Source organism: Aptenodytes patagonicus, chromosome 6, assembly GCF_965638725.1.
Source record: "Aptenodytes patagonicus chromosome 6, bAptPat1.pri.cur, whole genome shotgun sequence".
NCBI lineage: Eukaryota > Metazoa > Chordata > Aves > Sphenisciformes > Spheniscidae > Aptenodytes > Aptenodytes patagonicus.
The window spans coordinates 42,858,312-42,882,137 of NC_134954.1; the positions used below are offsets into that span (position 1 = coordinate 42,858,312).

General features: G+C 37.1%; 1 protein-coding gene across 3 annotated transcripts in view; it reads left to right on the plus strand.

Moving 5' to 3' along the window:
* Positions 1-200: 200 nt before the first annotated feature.
* The window catches only part of SLC39A10 (solute carrier family 39 member 10), a 45,181-nt gene continuing 21,555 nt past the window's right edge, over positions 201-23,826 (plus strand). Inside the window, exons 1-3 of one of the 3 annotated variants that reach the window (XM_076342255.1) lie at positions 201-286; positions 18,585-19,655; positions 20,720-20,921. In XM_076342255.1, the coding sequence (XP_076198370.1) occupies positions 18,594-19,655; positions 20,720-20,921 (1,264 nt within the window). In that variant the 5' untranslated portion in view covers positions 201-286; positions 18,585-18,593. Of the gene's footprint in view, positions 287-16,584; positions 16,616-18,584; positions 19,656-20,719; positions 20,922-23,826 lie in introns of those variants that run through there. The other 2 variants (XM_076342256.1, XM_076342254.1) reach the window with 2 other exon arrangements.

Consider the following 23,826-nt stretch of genomic DNA (forward strand, 5'->3'; position numbering starts at 1 on the left):
AGTCTGTGGTGGAGCAAGGGAGGAGGGAGAGAAGCGGCGGGGGGGGTGGGGGGGAGAGGGGAGGAAATGGCTCCGCATTGGGTAAAGCGGGCTGCGGGGACGCGTGTGTAGTCCGATCCGCATGGTGCGTAGGGGTGAGTGTGGAGAGCGCGCCGGGGCTTGGCGTAGCCGTGGTTGGTGAATAGCGTATCGGCGGCGGCGGCAGGAGCTGCAGGAGGAGGAGGAGGAGGCGCCGCGGCGGTTTGGTACCGAGCGGAGAGGGAGATGCACACGGCACTCGAGTGAGGTAGCTATAAAACCCCATTTGTTTACATTCCCTCCCCCACAACCGGCCGGCGCTGCGGTGAGGGTGGCGGCCGGCCCCGGGCTGGCGGGGGGGGGTGGGGTGGGTGGGGGACCGACAGGGGTTGCGGACGAGGAGAAGGAGCCGGTGACGATCGGCAGTAACGGACACCACCTTCCCCGGGATGTGGAGCGGCATGCGGGGAACACGGCGGCGCGGCTGCCGCCGGGCCTGGGGCTGCGCGGGTGTGGGCGAGGGGGGTCGGGGGGGTGGCGGTTTGGGGGGCCGTGTGCGGCCCCCCCCCCGCCCCCGAGGCAGCGGAGCACGAGGCGCCGCCGCGGCCCTGGCGCATCCCCCCCACCTCCTTTCTTCCTCCTGCTCTTGAGTCGACCATGCGGCAGGTAAATCCTCCCCGCCCCCCCTCTCCTTTAACGAGGGGACTGGGACGTGGCGGCGGCTACGGGGCTGTAACTGCCCTGGCCGTTTTGGGCGGAGAGAGAAAAGAGGGGGGGGCGGCAGGATGCGGCGGTTGGTTGGGGGGCGGGGGGCGCCGCGGGCTCCCGCTGCGACCTGCGAGCGCGCGTGGCCAGCGCGGCGGGCGGCCCGGCCCGCTGCAGGGTGGGCTCTGTCCGGGGCGGCTTCTGTCGCCTCCCGGGTCCGGTTCGCACGTAGCGCTCCTTCGTGTCTGCTCTTCCATTTTCTTCTCGCACCCTTCCTGTTCCGAGTGCGGTTTGGGAGTGCCCCATCCCCGCGGAGCCGTCTCTGCGCGGCCACGTGGAGGCCCCGAGTGTCGGTAGAAGGTGCTGTCCCTTCCCGTTTCGCGCAGGGTGCTGCAAAGAAAGAATCGCGTACAGGGGGTGTGCGGGAGGGGGTGAGCTTCGGTGGTGTGTCTGTGAAGGACTCTCCTAGTATTTTGCCATTTTTCTTCGGGGGCAATATGGTGATGGCGGATGATGAACAAGACACACGATTGAATCTTGCTTTGGCTTGAAGTCCCTAGTTAGCGTTAACAGCTGCAGAAATAGCACTCGGGCTGTAACCGGCACATAACCTTAAACACAGGTAAGAGAGGGTCAGGAGATTTTGTCGCTGCTGTAGGATACCTTACACAGAAATAATGAGTGAAAGGAATTGATTTACTGTTCTCAACTATTTCTACTGCTTATGCTGCATCCTTTGGAAACATATACTTAACCTTGAAACTTTGGAATAAAATTGCTCTTTAAAATCTTTAGTTATCTTTGTCTTTTTTGGGGGGCTTCTGTGGAAGTGTTCATACCTGCTAGCTCTTAAATTCTTGCCTCTGAGCAAGAGTTGCCCGAGTTAGAAATAATTCTGGTTTCTAGCACTCTAAACTCTATATGTTTTTAAATAACAATCACAATTTTTTTTTATTAAGATGTCATGTCGTAATACTGAGGGAACCTGTGATATGTGAAGCCTGATACAGCATTGAGAAATGCACACTGGAAGGCCTGGTTGGTTTTCAGAAATGTGGAAGCAATTGCCATCTAGTTAGCAAAAGTAATTCCTGGGGTGTTCCAACTGGTATGTTCTAGTGTCCCTTTGGATAGTAGTAACTGATACAATGACAGAAAACTATTTCTGTACAAAACAGGTGTCCTATTAGGTTTTAAAAATTCTATTTGAACAGAGAATGCACTCCGGTTTTCCTTCACTTAAGAATGTGCTTTCCATTAGATGTGTAGGGTATTCTGTGTGGGCTGGTGAGGCATGCTAATCAACTCCAAGAATTAGACTTACTAATGGTTACTTCTGAGGCTATTATTCTGGTATGATAATGTAAAAAAAAAAAAAGGTGAAAAAGTTCTGTGGTTCCCAAGAACATTGAGTCCAGTGTGGTTCTAGACCTTCCTAACTAGATTCTTGTTCTAAAACAACTGTTAAAGTAGAATTGGTGGTATTGTCCTGCAGCGCTTCTTTTTAAACTGCTTTCAACACTTACATACTTTTGAGGAAAAAAGTATGCAGCCATGCAATCTGTTTCTAAAAGCAAATAGGGTGTGTATATAGACTGTGAATTAATTGTGTATGTTTTATGAGATTAATGGTGGGAGTTCCATATGGGAATGTGCCTTAGTGTCCACAGAAGGTGGACATAGGAAGATTGTACACAACTGCCTATCTGGAATAGGCAACATGAAAGGAGATTCTGCCTACGTAAATTTCTCCAAAACAATGAGGTTTGTTTTAATTAATATCCCTTGCTTTCATGTAGGTCTTTGTACTTTCCAGGTTGGCTTAAATAAAAACCAGGTACTAAGTTTGGAGTATGTATCCAAACAGTCATAAAATGTGCAATTATAGAAAAGCTGTGGTTTAAAATGGCACAAATACACTCACAGGCTTAGCTGTCTTGACATTTGTTTCTCCCATTACAAAAAAAAATAATCCAGTGAAATTGGATCATCAGGGTAATTCAGGCGTGTTCCAGACATCTTACCTTATGTGAAAAAGCACGGATCCTGGTGCTGACCTTCGTCCACTAGAGTGCTTGGAAAATACTCCCTTTTAATTAGTGACCTCAGACTAAGATTTATGTGACATTGTAACAATATCCATCTTGTAGAGTTGTATTGTGAAAAGTCAGCAGGAGAGTATTGAGTGCATATGGTACTTAGGCCTTAAATGTTAATAAACCATTCCTTTTGAATATTCAGCAGGAAACCTTAGTAAGATACATACTTTTTGTGTAGTTTGACTTACACAAGTAAGATAAATGTATACACATGGGAAAATGAATATATCCAACCTGGCATAGATTTTCTTTGAGTTCTTCACTAAGTAAGTCAAGCAACTGTAATTTAGATACTACATTCATAATAAATTTTCCGCAAAGCAGTGGCTGATTCAAGTAGGAAGAAACTTTAAGTAGTACCCAGATCACATGGACTTCAAGCTTGGGTGTATATAGACCCAAAGGAAGTATGTTTGGACTTGTTTGCTTTGGCTGTCCAGTTTTAATGTCGTTTGATCATGATTGTGCCTATTGTACTGGCTTTGTTATGCCTCTTTCTGTCACAGTTTTTACAGAAGTGGAAGTTTATTTGAACATATGATGGGCACTTGATAAATCAGTGATAAGATAAAACAGTCTGGATTTGGAAAGTTAAGTGTTTTCATAAGGTGGAATTACTGAATTAAAATTACACAAGCTACTTAAAAGCTAAGCTCCATGAAAGTTTTCCTGTAAGTTAAGATTCAGTCCTTAACTGTGGTGAAACTTAGTGGAAAGATTGTGGCATCTTTACAAACCGTTCTACAGAATCAGGGATGGACAGGCGTAACTGCGTGTGTCAACAATGAAAATGATACCAGAACAAGAAAACCTCATTCCATTTTCTTCACAGTTTGACTATCAACTGTCAGAACGTTTGCTATTTTATAGCATGTTATTTTATAGCGTGTTTTCAGAATTGTCAAATGAACGTATCCTGACTTTTTTCTTAACACATTTAAAAATGTCAGTAGAAGTTTCAAAGAAGGAAAGCGTAATCGCAGTCTTCTGTTCCTTGTGTAGGTATGCTTTTCACAGAATTGAGCTTTAGGTGCCCAGAGAGTTCTGTGAATACTAAGAATTCATGCCTTTCGGGAAGCAATTTCTGTTTTCCTAATGTGAAGAAAATCAGTTTAAGTTCCTGTTTTTCTATGAGAGTCCAACTTAATTTCAAGAGCAATTATTTAAAACAATTTTATCATATGAAAAGTATTCATCTTTGGGGGTGGGCTACTGAAGTTATCTTAAATGAGAACTAGTAATTTTAGCTTGCTGATAAAGGCCTGAAGTAACACCTAATGCAGAAAGAATTTAGATTGGGTTTAGGTCATTCTTAAATTGCAACTGAGATATTATTTGAAATATACCTAATAAAGCCTGGTAAGGAAATGTGTACCAATTGGGCAAAGCTAATAAAAACAAATGCTTTTTTTTAAGTTTCAAAAACTGAAATGCTGGAAACCATGTCCTGCCTACATTGTAATCTCCTAAAGGAAAGAAAGGTATGCACTGCATCAGTCCAGCTATTCATATTTTATGTACTATTGCATCAGTGCCATTTCTCCGTTTTTTTTGATGTAATAGAAAGTAAAGAGGAGTAAAGAAGTTAAAAAATAATTGTTTGAAGTCACTTGTGTTTTGTTACCTCTTGTGATAATCCAAATCCTGTACAGGTTTTAATACTCAAAAAGCTGGAAGCCAGCATGAACAACTGGGAAGATGATGGTTTCCTGATGTCGGTCTCAAAAGCTTATGAGAAGAAGGGATGCTGAAATTATATGTGGAGTGTGGTACCGATGCGGGGGGACACGGTTCATTACACTGGAAATGTTTTCATCTTCTGGGTATCAGGAGAGTATTGTGCTGCCTCATCTTCTCCCTTCCCGTTTTCCAACTTCTTTGTTGCTGCAGAGGAGGAATGACTCAGCTGTTGTCTTTTCTCTCTCAGCTGCTGATGACCTAGGAGCTTCATTCTCATCTGGCTATCACCTTTTCTATAGCTTGCTGCTTTCCAAAGCAGTAGGATGAGAGTGAAGAAAATCTGGTTTTACTAACGCAGAATTAGACTGCTACTAAAACAGATGGACCTATTACAGAATTTACACTGCATTGTCCATTGGGGAGCCTGAATGTAGGTATATTTATTTGTCTGTTACTGCTGCTCTATGAACAACGTGAACAGAGTAAGAAATATTCCTGAACAGATCTTGGAACATCAGCAAAATGAACCTAGCAAGCTGTGGATCAGTTTGCTTGTGTTTGTTAGAAATTTTTGGCAGCAAAAATTAATAAAATTAATCTCCACGTTTGTTTTTTGGGGGTTTTGTTTTTTGTTTTGCGTGTTTGGTTCTTGTTGGTTTTTTTTTTTTTTTGAAGAGCAGTCCTAAGAGAAATCGCGTTTTCACTTGTGAGGAGTATATCTAGTCTTACGATGAAGTTTGCTGTAGAAACCTCCCCCTCTTTTTCTTCTGTGTTGACAGTCACATCATCTCAGTATTAAATAAAGTATCAAGTATGTACAAAATGTGGAATATTAACTAGGGAGGAGTTAGAGCTCTATAGCTTCTGAACTGTTAAGAGGTACAGAAGATTGTATTCTGTAAGCATTCAGTTTGGTGCTTAAGTGACAAAGAGGCTTTTGTAGTCATTGATATTAGGTAGCTAAATCGATCTAGAATAGATAAAATCTGCATCATACTGGAAGTTAATGAATAACTATGATCATGTCTGAAACTCATTAATCAAGTGAAGTCTTGTAAAAGTTCCTGTGGTTAGTCTTTTTGTTAGATAAAATGCGTATGTGAGAGAAAAATTAAATTTAATTCAGATTAAAAATGTAGAAAGGAAGTTTTATGCAAGATTGCAGGATTTGCATAAAATTAGAAATGTACTCCTCAACAAAGACTTTGTGCAGTGTTTCTGCATGTAGGTTATAAAAGCTTTAGAAATAGTTTCCAGTCACAGTTCCTAGTAAAGACCACTATAATAAAACGTGAATTCCAGATAGGTGCTGTCGTACAGTTTATATATAAAGATAGATATCTCAAGATTACCTGACTTGTACCACATTCATAAAATGATCTTTGTACATTTTTATTACAGCTGCATTTTTATTACTGCAGTGTGATGATTATTAATAGACAAAAATAATACCTTGAATTTTGAAGGATAACTGTAAATGGTAATTGATTTACAGCTGGTGATTGGATATCTATAAATAGTTCCTCTTTTAACCAAGCTAATTGCTGATGATAGCATGCAGCCATACTTTGGTTGGTGTATCAAAGCAAAACAAAGGAAAAATATATGTAATCTCCAAGGTAGACTCCTCGAATAGGTGTTACTCAATGTGATTCTTGATGTGGATTTTTTTTGAGTGTATTTGTATCTTTGTTAATATTGATTTGCATTTGAAGTGGGACTGAGTAGCACTGTACCCCAGGATGACTGGTTCTAAGGTCGTTCACGATAGTAACCATATGTCATTTGTACAACTGAAAGCTGAATTTAACTCACCTTGCAAAGTAACTTATAATACCACAACTGAGTGTTTCCTATAAGGGGGAATAGCGGGCAGGTATGCATCTAAGTCTGACTAAGTCTTATTTTGCCACTGTAGGCACTACTTCATTCAGTCCAGAAGAGCTTCTTTACCGTCAAGTGGAATATCATACTGTTATGTTTTAACTGATGATTATATTACTTCTCAAGGCTCTATGCAATTTCTGTAATCCATTCCTGTAAAGAAAGACCTCTTTCCATCAGGGCTCCGCTACCTTGATAAGTACTCTCACTCCATGAAATGCAAACATCATCATTTAGGCCGTATTTATTGGCTACTTCTTTCTGCAGAACATAAAAGCATTTTATTTATTGCTGACCTAAATGTCTGCTTATAGAAGACAATATCTCAGCCTAAAAGTACAATTCTAAATTGTACTAGCTTACATTAAAACTTAAGAAATAAGCTACTTGGCTGTAGTCCAAATAATGTGGTAGTCTTGCATGGCTACGTTTTTATGCTAAATAAAATATTTCCATTTATTTGATGTCTGATAAGATACGTAAACAGAACAGACTTTCTGTCATTCCTGTTCTGAACTGCATATTGAGGCAACTGTCTAGCAGAGGTATTGTATTATATTAACAGTGCTTGAATTGTCCAGTTGCTCTGAAGACTTATACCATATATTCAGTAAATATACAGTAGTTGCAGCAGGATGTATGTACAAAATTTACCTTTTTATTGTAATATTCCCATAGCTAATTTCTTAATGCTTGTAATATATTCTAGACTTTTATTTTGTTTGCATGTTATTGAAGAAAAACAGCCTGAATTGCCTTCCATGCTAAAACTTATTTTTTTACACAGTTACTGTCTTTGTACTACAGGTAAGAGATTTAGTTTTGCAAAGTGTGTAGTCTCAATTTATGCATCTGCATCTTGCAGAGTAAGGTACAGAGTCCCAGCAGAAGTTCATTTTTAGTGGCTCTGGGCAAAAATTCTCATGCTGGCTTTTGATAATTATGTACGTTCAATAGTAGGGAGAGGAATGTGAGGGTTTTATGCTGACTCTTAAAAAAGAATGGATTAGGATGAGATGCTTTAATAAGAATGCAGCAACTATAGCAAATGATTATTACTTCTGTTTTCTACATATCAAACATTGTGGTTCAGATTAATTTCAGTAAACAGTTATGCTAGGCGATGTAAAAATACTTTCACTGTCTTTGAAGACCATACTTTGTATTCCCCATAGAAACTGCTGTTTTGTCAGTGCTAAGTGGGTGCATTTGTCTAATGAAAGAGTGTATTATTACGGTACTGTTTAGCCTTTGATGCATAGGAACACCTCTCATAGTTTAATTGTGGTATAGTTTAAGCCAAAAACCCCTTAAAATATGTGGATTTAATATTTTAATGTTCTTTTTGTTAATTGGACTATGGACAAATCAAAGTGGTGTTTTGGAATAAGACAAGGTACTGTTGAGTTCTTAAAATAGTAATAAAATTGAAAAAGGCAAATTGTCATTTTAGGGAAAATTCTGAGTTTCTACAAGTAAATTCATTTACTGGAATTTTCTCTCTTACTGTAGCTTAATTGTTAACAATAAATTCAGAATGTGGACATGAAAGGCGAAGGTTTAATTACATTTTATAAACAAAATATTCTCAAGATTGAAACACTGAGAGGAGTACATTGTTCTTCAAATAAAAGGAATGTATTATAACTACGAAAAAATACTTTTTTTCCTGAATTTTTGCCCATATCTTATCAAATATGTCATGCAGTAGTTCCAAGCAGTGATTGAATAATAGTGAAATACTGAAATGATACCTCATGTGCTCTGCTGTTTTCTGTTCTGTACATGCAGTTATGGTTTGCTTTGGTTTTACTTTTCTTGACAATAAGCAAGGTGTGATCCTTAACATTTCTACCTCACAGTCCTATTACCAGTAATATACTTTTTAAATATTACACTTAACATTATAACAGTTAAAGCTGAATACTAGAAAGTACATGTAGTTTAATCAGAAATTTATAAATAGCGAACTTAGCTTATGAGACAGGAAAATATTTTTTTGTATTTTTGCTTATTTGTTGTGCTTTGCTTTGAGGATACAGTTATGTTGGCCAAAGATAAGATACATTGTTAGCCTTGTCCAATTTCTAAAAAAAGGTATTTCAACCTTTCTTATTCAGGCATCAGGTTATGAGATTTCCCCCTATATTGAAAACTTCTCTGATCAGGGACTGTGGTATAGCATGAGCCTAGATATGGATGCCAAATACAGGTTTGAGTGTCAAATAGCCAACCTATTTATTGAAGTATTTCAACTTCTTAACCTGGCAATGAGGTGGCCTGCTAGGAGATGGCATGTTATTCTAGTGACTAGATATCATAAAAACTTCAATGACTATGAAGAGGATCAGAGGATTCACAAGAAACTGTTGTGCATCTAGAAATAAAAGTAAAGCCTCAGACTCTTTTAACAGCATACAAATGTTTAGGTATCTTCAGCTGTGGTCCACGGGAATCAAAAGTTTGTCTGTTCTCAGGATTAAACTCTCATACTGTTTTATGTTTAATGATATTTTAAACTGAGCTATTTTAGATGTTAAAATACATTTGGAGGTGTAGATGGACTGTAACTGTCTTGATTCTTAACCGGTTCTTCCAGTAGATTTTTATTTTGCTGATGTGTATCAGTTTGATAGATTTCTGTCAGTTTACCCTGGTGGTTTAAGCCATCTTCTACCACAAGTCTGTTTTGTAGTCTGTTAATTAGTTAAACATGTAATTTGAAACACAGTAGTTTTAATTGGCTTGATTTTGTAGAAAAGATGTGCAACCCTGATCACATAATGCATTTACTTTGGATAGCTTTAATATGATCACAGTCAAGTATTTTGTAATATGACTATGATGTGCTCAGCAGACTCTGGAAGGGGGTGATGTACTGTCAATTACAGTAGCAAAAGAGGAGGGAAGGAGGGAGGATATTTTTAACAGAAAATGTTCACTCCACTATCCATGGAATAATAAAGCTTTTGTTACAGAAACTCATGTTTACATTCTGTGAATCTTAAATAGTTTTGAAGTTGAACCTGTGAAATAATGGTCACAACCAACTATTGACCTTTTGATTTTAGAGGTAGAGTCCAGTTTTCATTTGGTTTCAGCTAGCACTGGCAAAGAGCATAAAACATCTTTCACAGGGAAATTTGATAACCCATAATTTCTTTCTTTTTTTTTTTTTTAAACTCTTTCTTGGACCATAGTATGACAGTAGAAACAATTTTAAATTTTAATACTGGAAGAAATCACAAGAAGTTGGTTCACTTGCTTATTAACTAAAATTGACAGGTTTCAGGTAATTGGGAGGATGTATCAAAGTAGTAGGTTCCTGATAAAAAGTGTTCTTTCTTTACAGAAATGGGTTATAGAAATTACATAGAGCCTTGAGAAGTAATAGAATCATGTAAAATGAATAAAGCCCCAATAGCAAGGGAAAACAATGAAGATGAAAGATGTCAGTGATCCAAGGAGTGATATAGGAAACATTAATGTCCTAGTGATCCCACTGAGAAGGATTGTGACCACAATAGTACTGAATCAAATCAGCAGTTAGTCCAGAAAATCCTTATAATTACAAGTATAATGAAAGGCAGAAGACATGGTGACGCTCAAGGAAAATTATAGGGGAGCATCCATATTTCAGGAGAGGTACTAGAAGAAGAATGTCACAAATTGTAGTTACTGTAAAAGCCAGGAACTGATATTAGATCAAATTATAATGCTACACAACATAGTCTAGGTTAGATACATCTAACTGTAATGTAGTTTTAGAAAAACTGGTAGCGCAGTCTCACTTTCCATAGTGTCTGTCCTTGCTTGTCTGTGTTGCTATTAGAATGTACCTGCACTTGCAAGGTGGTGGACACAGGGAAGTACATATACATAATGGTATTTTTAAGATTTCAGTTTTAGCCCATCAGTATTTTTAATTTGATTGGCTAAGGAGACATCTCTGCTTACATTTTAGATTAAGGCTCTAAGGATTCTGCTTCCTTTCCCCTTTTCTGTCTCTTAATCTTGCAGTAAGAGTAATATTGGGTATTAAATACTGTATTTTTATTCATTTGCCTCAAAGTTGTGTCCCTTCAAAGTTGCTTTAACACCTTGTTAAGAAAGGTTAGTGAGTGATTTTTGAAGCCAGTCAGTATTTGTATCAGTTTGAATGGTTGCCTCGATGATCACACAGACCTGTAATGGGTAGCCATGTAGATCTTTTAACAATAATCTTGGCTAAAATAAATGAGAGCTAGGCAAAGTCATGACTTCTGTTGAGGTCTTACTTGGAATGTGATGGACGTTACGCATTTTGGTTTAGCTGGGCATTTTCTTGGTGGATCTGCCCGTTGAAATGTGTATGACTATTTTATGTCACACGTCAGACTGGTTAAGTGTTACTTCTGAATCTGCCAAGATGTCTTTAGAACACTTTTGTCTCCCACAATTATTGAACAAAGACAGCTTTGGGAGCCCACTAACTGAAGATGTGAGTGGTTCCAGCAGTTGCCTATTTCCCAAATTTCCTTTACGCCCATAGGAAAAGAAGGCTGTGTTCTTGCCTAAGAAGAGTAGTAGTTCTCTTTGTTTGTACTCTGACAGAATGAATTTGCTAAGAAGAATTTGAATGGCATGTTGACAGAGGGCCTTACAAAAGTCTGTGATGGTCGTTCATTAATTAAATCTCCTATTTAAAAATACAGATTTGAATCAATGGTATATGTTGTCAAGTAAAAGACTTGCAACCTCTAAATTCTAGAAATGGCCTTTAATAATCATAATCCGCCAGGCGCTAATTTGGCATAGCACATGTAAAAGAAACATGCCTTAGTCCCATTTTTTAATGGGCGTTTATACTGGATCGCTTTTGTAAAAATTTTTTTTTTTTTTTTAAAGTGAGAGAAGTCATTGGCTTAATAGTAGACATGCATAATTCCTTTTTGGATTGTAGCTGTGATAGAGGGGTTTATATTGTAATAGTGTAGGAATTAAACACATATCAAAGACATGCCTTTAATGCCTTTTAACATACTGCAAGTATTTTAACATAGCGCAAGGATGAAATAGGTATAGTGATTTAAGTTATAGGAAGAATAAAAATGCTGCAACTGGTTTTAACACTTTATTGCAAACATTATTATATTCTGTGTTGAAGGGAAAGTGGGAGAAATTATTCTGAAATGGCTTTCAATAGGAAATTTGTCTACTGCTGTTTTTTCAATGTTATTTGAGTACATTTTGAGGTGGCCAGTTGTTCTATTTGTGCTATAGCCAAAATACTCTGTTAGGCTGCAGATCAACCAAATCTGTAAGCTGGTGTTGCTATCAAAAGCAAGGTTGCTCTTTTTCGTGTGGAAAAGAGTGGTGTTTGTGCAGCTGCACAGTAAACCAGATAGGAAAAGTAATCTGTCTTGAAAATAATCTTTTTTTCTTTTTCTAGGCTATTTTTCAGCAGAATCTAGTTGTACAGCTGCACAGTGAACAGATCAGCAAACAAATGTGCTGGTCTACAAAAATGGTTTTGTGGGAATGGGAATGAATGAATGAAGCAGTGGGGGAGGGCAGGAGCGCTGCTTTAAGTGCAACACCATCTTAAAATATTTGTTGAACTTCAGCCTTAGTTCTAACAAAAACATTTGCTTACTTTAAGTAGAAAAAAAAAAATAAAATGCAGGTGTAATTGGTTCATCTTTTCAAGTATTTCATTCTTACAAGCACTGGTATCTTAATAGGACCTAATTGAACAGTAGAATATTGGCACAAAATCATAACAGCTCCCTTATAAATTTTGTGCATTAATACATGTTTTATGGACTACATACAGTTTATATATGAAAGACTGAAAATTAATTCTTGGTAAGCAGGACTAATACTTACAGAACTTCCAACTGTTTTGATGTTTTTATATTTTGAGCTCCGACAAAGATCCTATACTCAACAATTTCTTAGAAAGAACTGTCCTTTTGAAGAAGGCTGCCCATTTTTTTCCCCGTTCAAAATAAAATAAATGCCCCTTTCTGGATAACTGAGCAAGTAGATTGCTACCGTATTAGTTTAGGATAATTTTCTAGTATGCTTGGGATTTGGCATTTCAAATACTTCACATTTCAGATTTTTAAAAAGTTTTCATGGTGTGTTCAGTTATGCATAAATGCTTTCTGTACTATTTAAGTCTTATCTGGTATTAACTTAGCAAATATGGCTTGGATCAATTAGTTAATGGTCTGTTCTTACAAAGTGCCCCTCCTACTGGGCTGTAGATCTTCAAATGAATGAGTTTTACTTAAATCCACAAACCTGTTTCACTGAAATTGAAGAGGGAAGAAAATACAGGAGATGGGTGAGAACTAAAGTTAGAAATTGTTAATTGTAACTTTTTAGATCTGTAGCGTGTTTTGCTACTTGTATATCCAGGAGCTAATGTCAGCTTAAGACTGATAAAACAAAATGAGATTATTATTTAATTAAATGCTTTTATGGCTTTCTTAAAGTGTCTTTCAGTAACAGCAATATATTAATTTCACATTAATAATTTTTTAAAAATAATTTAGCTTAAAAATGTGTGCTAGATTACTAAGACTTCATATATTCTGGCATTTGTTAAAAACTTGAAATTTAAGAAATAAAGAGTAGGTTCATTTGGATTTTCAGATTCCAGCCTTGTTTTTGAACTAAATATTAGTATGAAATATTGCACAGTGGCTGGAGTGGAAGTGGTGGGGGGCTGCAGGCATCTCTCCTGCATGTACTTTGGCGTAAATACCTGCAATATAAGAAAGAATTTTAATTTTCAGGAATTGTAAGAAAAACTGTCTTTATATAGTCGGTAGCTTTATTTCAAGAAATATTTCTCTCTTTTTAAAAAAATTGCCATTTCTCATAGAGCTATTACTCTGAGCAGTTCTGAATGACATGAATGACGTAAGTGCTTAACTTTTCAGTGCTGAACAGAGAGACTACCTTAGTTTGGTAAGAATATTGCTTTGTCTTTTAACACCTTTTGGCTTTCTCAGTTCTCTCTTAGCTGAAGCATGTGTTTGGTATTTTTGTTTGGTGTGAAAATTCTGGTTGCCCATGAAGTCTTGCTAAGGCACTTTAGTCATTGTGGCATTCAAGCTGAGTAATGACTTAGAGGAGTCAAAGATATTTTTTGAAGATCTCTTCTGCAGATAGAAAAAAAAGGGCAGAACATTCTTCAGAGAAAGCAAGGAAAGAAAGTTGAACAAAAAGGGAGAGAAACTAAAGTAACTTGGGAAAGGGAGAAATCCAGTGCATTTATGTTACAAGTATTTCAGGTTATTAAAATTGTTGGGAGCAGACAGGAAAAAGGATGGGGGAAGAAAGTTGGGCACTTAAAATATTCTAGTCAGCATTGTACACTGAGAAAAAATGCTGTAGTATGTGGGTTGCAAAAACTAAAATGATAGATGTGACTTTCAATTGAGTTTGAATTTTGTATGACTACATTATTTGAATCAAAGTTTCTTGTTTTAAGTAAAGCCTAACTATTGAACTAGTTTTCTAGTTTCAGTGAAGCAGTTGGTGATAAACAAACAAAAATGTCCCCCAAAATCATGCTCATATTCCAGTCTTCTCGAAAATAAAGTGCTATAAAAGAAGAACAGTTGAAATAGTAGGCATTGTGGAGAAGTTTCAGGAATCCATGGGAAATTGAATGAAAAATGCTGTTAAAAAAACTCAAAAAACAAAAAAACCCCCCACAACTTTCATCAAAGGTGCATTTAGTTTAATAGATGAAACACCATAGGCAGATGATGGTTTAGCATAGATACTGTGAGTTTTCCATGCAGAAAAGATAACTCTCTTTACTTTGACCTCAAGCCTCTGAATTAAAAACCTTGTCTATGGATATGCAATGAGTACTGCATTTAGTATGAATGATTTGCTTGCGTTGATGAATGAAGAGGGGAGTGGATGCACTTGGCAGCACTGTGTGCATTTTCTGAAATGTCAGTTGGTGTGGCAGAACTATTTACCTTATCCACTGTAAATTTACACGTTTGTTCTAACTTTGCAGCTTGCCTTAGGGTGGGGTTGTCCCACTGCCTGAGCGCGTCCTGAAAGACTTGTCTTGTTCTCGTTTGCAGTTCAAGGAAACATAGTAGGTGCTGTTATTTCCAGCTCCAGCCTGTGGGTGTTGTAGTTTCTTCCCCAACACATAGCTAGGAGATACTTTCCCTCGTGTCTCTCCCCCTTTTGGGTGCCAGACCATCACTGAGCTATGGAGGGAAGGAGGGGAGGCAGCAGGGAATCAAATGAGTGAATAAAATAAGGCAAAGGCTGACAGCAGTAATAGCCGGAATCTTTTTCAGCTTTGGTGTAGCCTTGTCCTCAGGCTTCCCTTCCATATTCTTTTGAAGGGATTTGAGAGTATTGATGTTCTTATATTGAGATCAGATATATAAAATCCTGTGCCACTGAAATGTATAGAATTTGGCCTTCAGCTTTCTGGTATTTTACACGTACGAATACTGCCTGACAGGTTAAAGATGACAGCTATTTATAATTGCCTAGAGAATAATGAAGCTTGTTTAAAAAAGAAACAAATTAATAATCAACTCTTAATAGTTGTTCTCTTTGAGACTTTCTATGATGGGTACGTTTGTTTTTTGTAAGCATCTTTGTTCTGTAACAAGAATTGCAATAGAAGATACAGAAGATGATAGAAGATTAAAAATACTGTGCTAGGGTTATTTCTATTTTAATTGAAAATAGTGAGACATCTAATTGATTTTGAAATTGGTTTGATAATGCTCAGCTCTTGTATTTCAGCAAGGAATCATGATCATAGGTTACAAATTATTTTAACCATTAGGGCGTGGAGAAGAGGTACCATTCAAAGCTAAACACCACAATTAGGGATGCATGACTGAAGTTTCAAAGTAATGTATTAGTAGTATTGTATGAGGCAGTCACATGAAAAAGATCATGAGGTTGTGAAAAGGATTATGAACATGCTTTAGTCATGAATTTCCCGGTAGAGATATTTTAGTCTGGATCGTGCTTGTTTAAATTAGGATAATTTGACTTTGCTTGTTCTGGTTTTATTACAATTATGTGGCAAAGGGGGAGAAAAGGTGTCTTACCTACAAAAGTAGTATCCTTTGAGTAACTGAATTTTACTTAAACTTGAGATGCTGTTTTCAGTACTGAGAAACTGAAGTTAAAAAGATACTGAACAACTTGCTATAGCATTACAGTATACTGCCTGTACATACCTGCTGCTGCCGTCTTCTCTGCAAACATATATATAAAGTTTGTCTTTCTCCCAGGGCTTTCATTTGTCTTCCATGTACCTTAACTGCTTATTCCAGATCCTGAACCTGCTCTTCACATTAAGTAACATTCAACATTGTAAATCCTCAGTTGATGAAAATCAGCATATTCCTATAGAAGTGTGGAGCTCTGTTGATCTGTCACCAGCCATACTCCTGATCCAGTACCTTTACTTACTGCCAGAATGTTTCTGCTTTCTGGGATGATGTAAATCTCAGAGCCCAGGTTCTCAGCCCGTGTGAGAAGGAGCATATGTTCTGTATTTAAAGGTTATGGAATGAGTTTCCAGGCAATCATACAGTCCAGTGGCTCTTAGATAAAGATTTGCAACCTGTTTCTTTCTACTCCACCAGTAATGACTCTGTACTTACCTGTTTCCTCAAAGGAGAATGGAAGAAGCTTCTGGAAGGTGCTTTGAGATGCTTTTAATGTGTCTGTACTAATCCCAGTGGTGTATTTATAAGAACATTAAGGATGCCTTAAATAGAGTCCGTGAGTGAAAAAGGCTATATGAAAATAATATCTCAGTAAATTTTGGGGATGAACTCATCATACTAAATTACTTGAAAAGGTTTGTCACAGCCCTTAAATCAGTAACTGGAATGTAGGTGATTGAACTGGAAACAAACTGCGGTCATTCCAGACTGATGATTGAACAGTTGTTTATAAAAATAAAACAGTAGTATACAATGATTACCCATTGACCTATCTGATGTCCCTGGAATCAATTTTGATGCAGATGCCTCCATTTGACAGATACTCTTCTGACCTTACATCTGTAACTGGGTCGGTATTACAGAAGAGACTTCTGCTTTTTTTTAATCTTGCAAGCGTTTGAAGCTCCAGTGAAAAGTGAATTTTCATTTTTTGTATTTCTACAGGTTAACAGGAAAAACTTTTTCCCCAGTCTTCTCTGTTAACTCATTTATTTGATATATAAAGTAAGTAAAAGGTAGCCCTTTCCTTTTTTTCCTCTGATTCCTTTTCTCTGTCAACCTGTTGCAATTATAGGAGCTTCCAAGAGGATTTTTTTTTTTTTTTTTTTGGTGCAATAATGTGGTTGCAAGTGCTTAAGCACAGAACATCAAGCTAATATTTTAGGAAATTAAAATGGGCTTTAAATGTTTGTGGTTTGCTGCAAAGCACTTTCTTGACTGATTTCAGGAAGCACATTTTAGTTAGCAGCTGGGGTGGGCCTGAGAAGGACAACTAAATTTACCATTTCTTGTCTGAAAGTAGAGTTTTAGGATGCGTTGACCATGTCGCTTGCATCTTTGTGAATGTAGGGTCAGTCGCAGCTCTAGTCAAGGTGCGCGTAAGGAGCTAAAACTGCTTTCAGTGTAAAAAGAGATGAAAGCATACTTGACCTGTTTTCCTATTACTTTACATCCTTGCATTTGCTGCAGTGTTTTGGTAGCATCTGAGCATACAGAAAGCAGGGTGGATGGAGCTCTGTCCTTATCCTTTCCCTCAGCCCTCATTTCCTTCTCGGTCATATTCTAAATTTAAGTAGTTATGTGTAAAAGCCCTATTTCTGTACTTGGTTCCTTTTTCTATTTTAATCAACTCTGTTAAACTTCAAAATAGTCGTTCAACTGTTCAGATTGATTGGGAAGCTCCATGCTCCTTTCTTCTTCTTGTCTGCTCCTTTGCTGATAGGAAGACTTGATTATCTATCTACTACATGTATCTAGCAGAACTGTAGTAAATGTTACACTTTTTATTTGGCTTGGTACCGAACAGAAAAAAATAAGTGTTGCTAGAAAACCCTGGCAGTGTTTAAATGATTATTTTTTTAAAAAAAATGTGTTTTAAAGGTTATTGTCTACCCAAACTAAGTCTCTAGAAAATAGAAGTCATAAAGTACAGTTCTTGGCTTATCTTTAGCTTTCTAGTTTGATAACATTTTTACATAAACTTGGATTTTTTTTTTCTTAAAAGTTTATAAGAATTATTCCAGTTTTATATATGCTTTTGCTAGCAGATGTAAACAAAATAAAGCTGTCATATTTTGTAAAATAGTGAATTTATTTCAACTCTGAACACAAGATAGGCTTCTGCAGTGTCTTCTTCATTACCTGATATTGAATAGTAAGTTTCTTACATTTAATACTAAATTGAAAACCACATTGTCTAGATGATATAATTTCTAAAAATCAGTACTAACTACTTTGAGCTAGTATGTCAGCATTAACAGTATTCTTTGAGTTGCATAAACTGACATTTTCCATATAACCTTATTTTTAAATTAACGTCCACATAGATCTTTGAAATCAGTAAACTCATGTAAATAAAAAGTACTAAAAATATGAACATTTAAGCGATATATTGAAGTTGGTTAATGACAACTTATTTTTAAATCACTAATTACCAATCGAAATAGGGAATTGTGCAGTGTGTGTGTTTAGTGGAGGTACTTTAGCAGCACATAAGAGAACAAATGATGTGTGGGTTTTCAACTGTATTATCTGCCTGTCATCCCCATGAGTAAGAAAATACAGTATTATTGTTTTAAAATAATTTTTATTCTATTGTAACTTGTGTTTTAACAAGATTTTTCAATGTTATAGGTTATCATAAGCATAGATGCCTCTGAAAATATACACAAAAAATGTTCTGTTATGACTGACACTAAATGCTGATCTTTTTCTTGTAACTGCCTCCTGTAAGTATGGTATGTAAGACTGCATCTCTAAAATACACAGAGCCTATCTTACTGTTGGATAAGAGAAGTACATTAATACAATTTCTGCAGTAAAAATACTGCAATTGTTATTCTGTTAATGCCAGTGTCTAAAAAAGATTTGTGAGTCATTCAAGTGGTACAAATAAGTACCAGACTGATACTCGTGTAGTACATATGTTGAGGTTGCTTTTACACCTAAGTGCTTCCCCTTGTGTTTCTTGTAGGAAACAGAGATGAAGGTACACATGCACACAAAATTTTGCATCATTTGTTTGCTGACATTTATCTTTCATCAGTGCAATCATTGCCATGAAGATGGACATGACCATGATCCTGAAAAGGAACGTGTACACTACCATAATGACTATCAGATCTCAAATGCATCCTACTTCCAGAATGCAGGAACAGAATCTATGCCGAGTAAATTTTCAACGTTGGAAGCTGAAAATGAACAAAAATACTACATTGAAAAGATTTTTGATCGTTACGGTGAAAATGGAAGATTATCTTTTTTTGGCCTGGAAAAACTGTTAATAAGCCTTGGTTTAGGAGAGGTAAAAGTAGTGATGATAAATCACGATGATATTGGCCATGATCATGTTTCTCACTTATATGCTTTAGAAGTACAGGAAGGAAAGCATTCTCATTCTCATAATCATCCTCATAGCCACTCAGATTCAGAAAACCAAACCACGATTGGTATGGCTGCAAAGAGAAATCATAAATGTGACCCTGAGAGAGACACAGTAGTGCCATCAGTAAAAGATGATGGCAAACACATTCATGACCAGAGTCGCCATCACCATCACCACCACCCTCGTCTACATCATCATGACCATAATGGTACACATCATTCTCGTAATGATTCAGTTAGTCACAGTGAACATGGAGAACAGAACCATGAACCTTCAACAGAGACAAACACAACTCAGGATCAGCCAGAAAGAAAACAGCGGAAACAGAAGAAGAAGCAAAAGAAGATCAGTGAGACTTCAGGAGATGCTACACGGGATTATGCCCCAGATCGTGATCCAGGTGATCAGTATGAGCACAATCGTGTTCATAAACATGATCACGTACATGATGCATCTCACTTGCATGTACACCATCATGAACACAGTAGTGATCGTTCTACTAGTCCTGGACATCAAGATTCCAGTTTAGGTAATGAGGATGGACACCACCATACCAGCAAGCGAGAGGCACCTCATAAGCAGATTAGTGTAAGAAAGCATGCTATTTTTTCAACACGTAGTCATAAGGATCATAATGAAGATGAACGTGATCGTGAAGAGGTGAGTATGAAATGGAGAACCGGTAAGTTCACTTTCGCTGTTGTTACATAATAATTGAAGGTGCGTACCCACAAATAACACAGAAGCACGTTTGCGACCATTGCATAATACAGGTAGCAGAGTGAAAGCGCTGAAGATCACTGACACAGTTTTGAGTTTACTTTATGGGTTTTCATTTCTGTCTGCCCATCACCCATCTCTGAGAGATCTATCTTCTTGCCTATATATCTGTATAAAGACATACTTAAAGCTTTCTGAGATACCCTGCTTACAGATGGTTTTTTTTTCCTTTCCAATATTCATGAATACTTCACACACACACCCCTTTTTTGGACTTCTTTCTAAATCTAAGATCGTTAACGTTTTTGGAAACTGCACTGAGACTCTTTCCTAAAAGAAACAGCTGCATCTTTTCAACACGCTTCTAATTTCTTTGTCCTGAGAGATTGTGAAGCAATGTATATGTAGCTTCTGTAGCACCACGCTCAGTGTAAGCTCTTCCATTTCTCCCTTCAGCATCCGTTATTTCTGCCAGGACCATAAATATACTTTCCCTTCCCCCCTACAGTTAACTAAAGAAGCAGGACATTTTGACATCATGGTTTTAAACTAGAAGTCAGGATAGGAAAGGATGGAGTGAGTGCAGAGTTTGAACTTTTAAACTGAATTAAAAAGTGAAACTCCAAACAGAAGGTTGGTGGTAAAGAGCAGTGTTAGAAAACCTATTTTGGATTTATGTTCTTCCACTCCTTTCCTGTTGCTCTTTCTTCATTGCTTGTACTGTGTAATGGTAAAGAATATGGAAACTCATTTTCATTGACGTTTATCAAAAATTATACAGGTGTTTGGAGACTGAGTTTGTAGTGCAGATATTTTTACTGTTTCTTTCCCCTCATAAACCACTTAGGTCAGCTTAGACGTGTTTTAGCACTGGTGGAATGTTGTGGCCAGAGTCTCTACTTTCTGTTTGTGTTCTCAAATTATATGCTAAATTTTCCATAATTGTAGTTTTTTAATGAAATAGTTGCTTTCATATTTAATTTGTTTGTATAATTTGCTTGCAGTGCTTAAATGTTACCCAGCTGCTACGGTACTATGGTCTGGAAACCAGCTCTCCAATATCTCCTGAATTGTTTGTATACATGTGTCCTGCTTTGCTATACCAGATTGAGAGAAGGCTTTGTATTGTACATTATGATGAGCTTGAAGATTTTATGAAAAGTAAAAATGCATCAATTGAGAATAAAGATAAAACAGGTGCATCAGGTAGGTGTGTAACATCTAAAGCCTTCAAAACTATTTTGCATTGCAAATATTAACTCCAGAGTTTGAAACATTATACAACTTAGCATTGACTGTAGAGTAAAGGAATGTTTGAAATTTAACATATTTACTAGAAGAAATTTGAAACAGCATGCTCCTTTAAGTCAGGAGACATAGCATCCTGTTTGGTGGTATAATAGCTTCTCCTAAGTAACAGCGGCTCAGGGAGGCATACCTTTCCTTCTTGTACCTTTTTATGCTTTTTCATTATTTTCACATTTTATTTTATGTTTGCTTATTTTTATTTCTTTTTTTGCCTTCTATCATTGAGGCCTAACATTCTATCATTGGGCCTATGGCCCAGGCTTTTTGGCCTGGATTCTTCCCACATATCTTTAGACGTTGAACTCTTCTTGTAGTAGGAATATAGGCAAGGTACAGAATCTTTGGAGACAGAAGGACCTCTAGGGATGAGCAAGTCCACCCACAGTTTGGATTATTTCCATCATTTAAAATGTTATTTCTTTTTCTCTTAGTGTGACTGAGGTGGTCCGTATGTTTATCTCAAAGTCGGAAAGTTGCAGTGTTACTTTGGCACAAATTTTCTTAATAAATTTGACTTGGATGTATTCACTCAGGAATAGAGAACAGCACCTTCATCACAGTTCGTTCACTGGAAAATATGATTTCAGGTGTTACCGTTTTTATATTCTAGCAGTGATGCAAATTTGTAGAATAGACATCCAGAATTTTTTGTGAACTTAAGCATGATACAAGAGCATTTAAAGTGCCATTTCTGACAGCAGTTCCCTTTTTGGACTTCCAACGTCAGTTATTCTATACTATTCCTCTCTTAAGCATATGAGAAGTACTCAATCAAAATCCTCTGTTGCAGGTTTTTTTTGTGTGTGTGCCTTGAGTAAAAATCAGTAGACTTTTTTTTTCTTTTTACCATAGTTCTAGGCTAAAAATATTTTTGCTATTGTTACAGCAGTTACTTTAAGGGCAGCATCCATTGTTGTGATTTCATAACTGAGTATACTTTTAAAATACATGTTTACTACTGCTGTCTTTCATAAATTATAATGGAACTGTTGACAGATGTTTAGCTGTGGTGAAATATTAAAAGTGTAAAAAATCTTGGCTACGATGTCCATGTTTTGAAAATAAAAATATTGGTAATTGCGAATATTGATTAGTATGTCGATGCTTATTAGCATCGTTAGAAATAAAGCCTGAAGTAACTACATTCTCATATATATTAATAACTGTTGGTAGGAATGCATTGCTGGTAATCTTAACAATGCTGGAGTCATTAAAATAATTAACTTGTTATACATAAATCTCCTATAGTGACACAGCTACTATCTTGTTAACTCTTCAAAGATTGCTGTAAACCAAATATACTGTGTGTTTTATATGGCAGCAAATTGTGGGGTAGTCTCATTGTAGTAAGAGTTGACCCCTGCCTTATTACCAGGAGGATTTGTGGAGTAGCTGTAAGCATTTTCTGCCAATTAAAATGTTGAAACCACGTACAAAACTGTCATGTTTCACGTGCTTTGAACCAGTTTAATTAGAAAGTTTCTACAGATGAGTGCTTCTTTTTAAAAGAATGCATTTCTTTCTCTGTAATGAGTAAGGGAGTTGATGAATAACTCAGCTTGAAGACCTTTAAGATTTTAAGAGACTTAATTTGCAAAATTAGTGAAGCTTATCATGAACATTTAACATGTTTTACGGCATCTGATATCACATTTGCCAGTTAATTGTAAAAAAATTGGGTTTTAACTTACTGATTTGGCTCTGAAAACAAACAGTAGCCTCTAAAACAGGTCGACTTGATGAGATAATGATAAATCATTCTTCGTAACAATTTCCTGTATATTCTTGTGTTAACTACAGTGAGACTTCAGTTGATGTAATAATCATTTTCCCTTCTTAAGTAAGGAAGTGAATCACAAAATAACAAATCTTAACTGGTATATGGGGATTGTGGGAGGTGTAGGACGAATGTTAGTCATAGAGTAACTTAACCTGCAAGTTGTAGGATTCTACTAAAATGAAAATGTGTGCTTACCCGAGCTAATGTAAACGTTTTTAGATAGAAATATTTGCTAAAGTTAGGAGGATACAGACATTTTTAAACACTAGCTTTCTGTGGTTTTCTTTAGTTTTAATTAAAGCTTTCAAAAAAACTTAATAGACCAGTGCTGCTTCTGTTCATTGATACTGACCTGTAAGGTTTCCATTAGTTATGATAATGCCATTTTCTAAAGCAAAGTAATTTAATTAACTGATGACCAAAAACGTATGAAGCCATGTTGGGTTTTCTTCCTGTAATTTACAGATAGTTCTGTAACATCTTCTAGTTGAGAATTTGCAAGGGCTTATACATACAACTGAGCTTTCGCAGTGTACCTATTGGAAGAGGTGGCATTGGTATCGTTGAGGTCTCCTAAACAACTTAACTTAAAAGGAAAGGTGCACCCTGCTATGAATCAAGCTAATAGAAGTGATACAAGTAAACAGTGAGCGATTTTTTTTAAAGATGGAGATCAGTTAGAGCTGTCGATTAAAAGTATTTCAGATCAGATGTATCTTGTAAATCTGCCTGTGCAGATGCCAGTGTTCCCTGGAGCTTACGTTCCCTGAACCCAGGAAGGCTTTGCTTCAGTGGAGTCTTTCTGTTAGCTTGCTTTCTTGTTCAAGCTTGCAGATAGCTAACTATTCGCAGCCTTCCAAGGAGTCTACCTTACTACCCTTTTAGTCTGTTTTAATTTACAGATAGCTGTCCAAATCCGGTGCAAGCAGCTGTCTTTTGTTTGCTACCCACTGTTTGAACAGAGGTCCCTTACTGAAGAAATCGTTCAGTCACCTCCCTCTTGTTTTTCTCCACAGAAATATT